The sequence below is a fragment of the Neomonachus schauinslandi genome, chromosome 10 (assembly GCF_002201575.2).
Source record: "Neomonachus schauinslandi chromosome 10, ASM220157v2, whole genome shotgun sequence".
Classification (NCBI taxonomy): domain Eukaryota; kingdom Metazoa; phylum Chordata; class Mammalia; order Carnivora; family Phocidae; genus Neomonachus; species Neomonachus schauinslandi.
Genome location: NC_058412.1, coordinates 25,552,103 through 25,552,651, shown reverse-complemented (window position 1 = coordinate 25,552,651; position 549 = coordinate 25,552,103). Strand labels below are relative to the sequence as shown.

Below are 549 nucleotides of genomic sequence, written 5' to 3'. Positions count from 1 at the left end.
GGGCGCGGAGTCACGGGGGTGGGGTCACCGGCGGTGGCTCGGGGAGGCCAGCTGGGAGGGGAGGGGGCCGTGGGGGCGGCTCGGCGGAACCAGCCGCGGCTGGGGAGCAGCGGCGAGTCCGGGGGCCGGGGCCAGGGCTTTCCGGGCTTCGGTGAAGCCGCCGCGGGCCCCATCTTCCGGCGGTGGCCGGAGTTTGTGGTGATTGTTGCTGCCGCCGCCACCGCCCCGGCTGCCATCTCCTCCTCCTGGGCCGCCGCCTCCTCCTCTTCCTCCTCCTCCTGGGCCGGGCTGATCCCCTCCCCGCTGCCGCCTCCTCCTGGGCTGGGCCCGCGGTGTCTCGTCCCCTCGCGGAGCCGCTCCTGCCGCCGCCGCCGCCGCCTCCTCATTCATCCTCGTGCACCATAGGCGGCACAGGCACCAAGATGTCCAACCGAGTGGTCTGCCGGGAAGCCAGTCACGCCGGGAGCTGGTACACAGCCTCAGGTAGGGCCCCAGGCCGGCCGGCCCGTCAGCCCGCCGCCGCCGCCTGGCCCCGCGCCCGGCCGGCCG

General features: G+C 76.5%; 1 protein-coding gene across 4 annotated transcripts in view; it reads left to right on the top strand.

Annotated features, from left to right (window-relative positions):
* The window catches only part of MEMO1 (mediator of cell motility 1), a 119,854-nt gene that overhangs the window by 407 nt on the left and 118,898 nt on the right, over positions 1-549 (top strand). For 2 of the 4 annotated variants that reach the window (XM_044919124.1, XM_044919123.1), the window contains exon 1: positions 423-483. In XM_044919124.1, the coding sequence (XP_044775059.1) occupies positions 423-483 (61 nt within the window). Of the gene's footprint in view, positions 1-263; positions 484-549 lie in introns of those variants that run through there. The other 2 variants (XM_044919122.1, XM_021697335.1) reach the window with 2 other exon arrangements.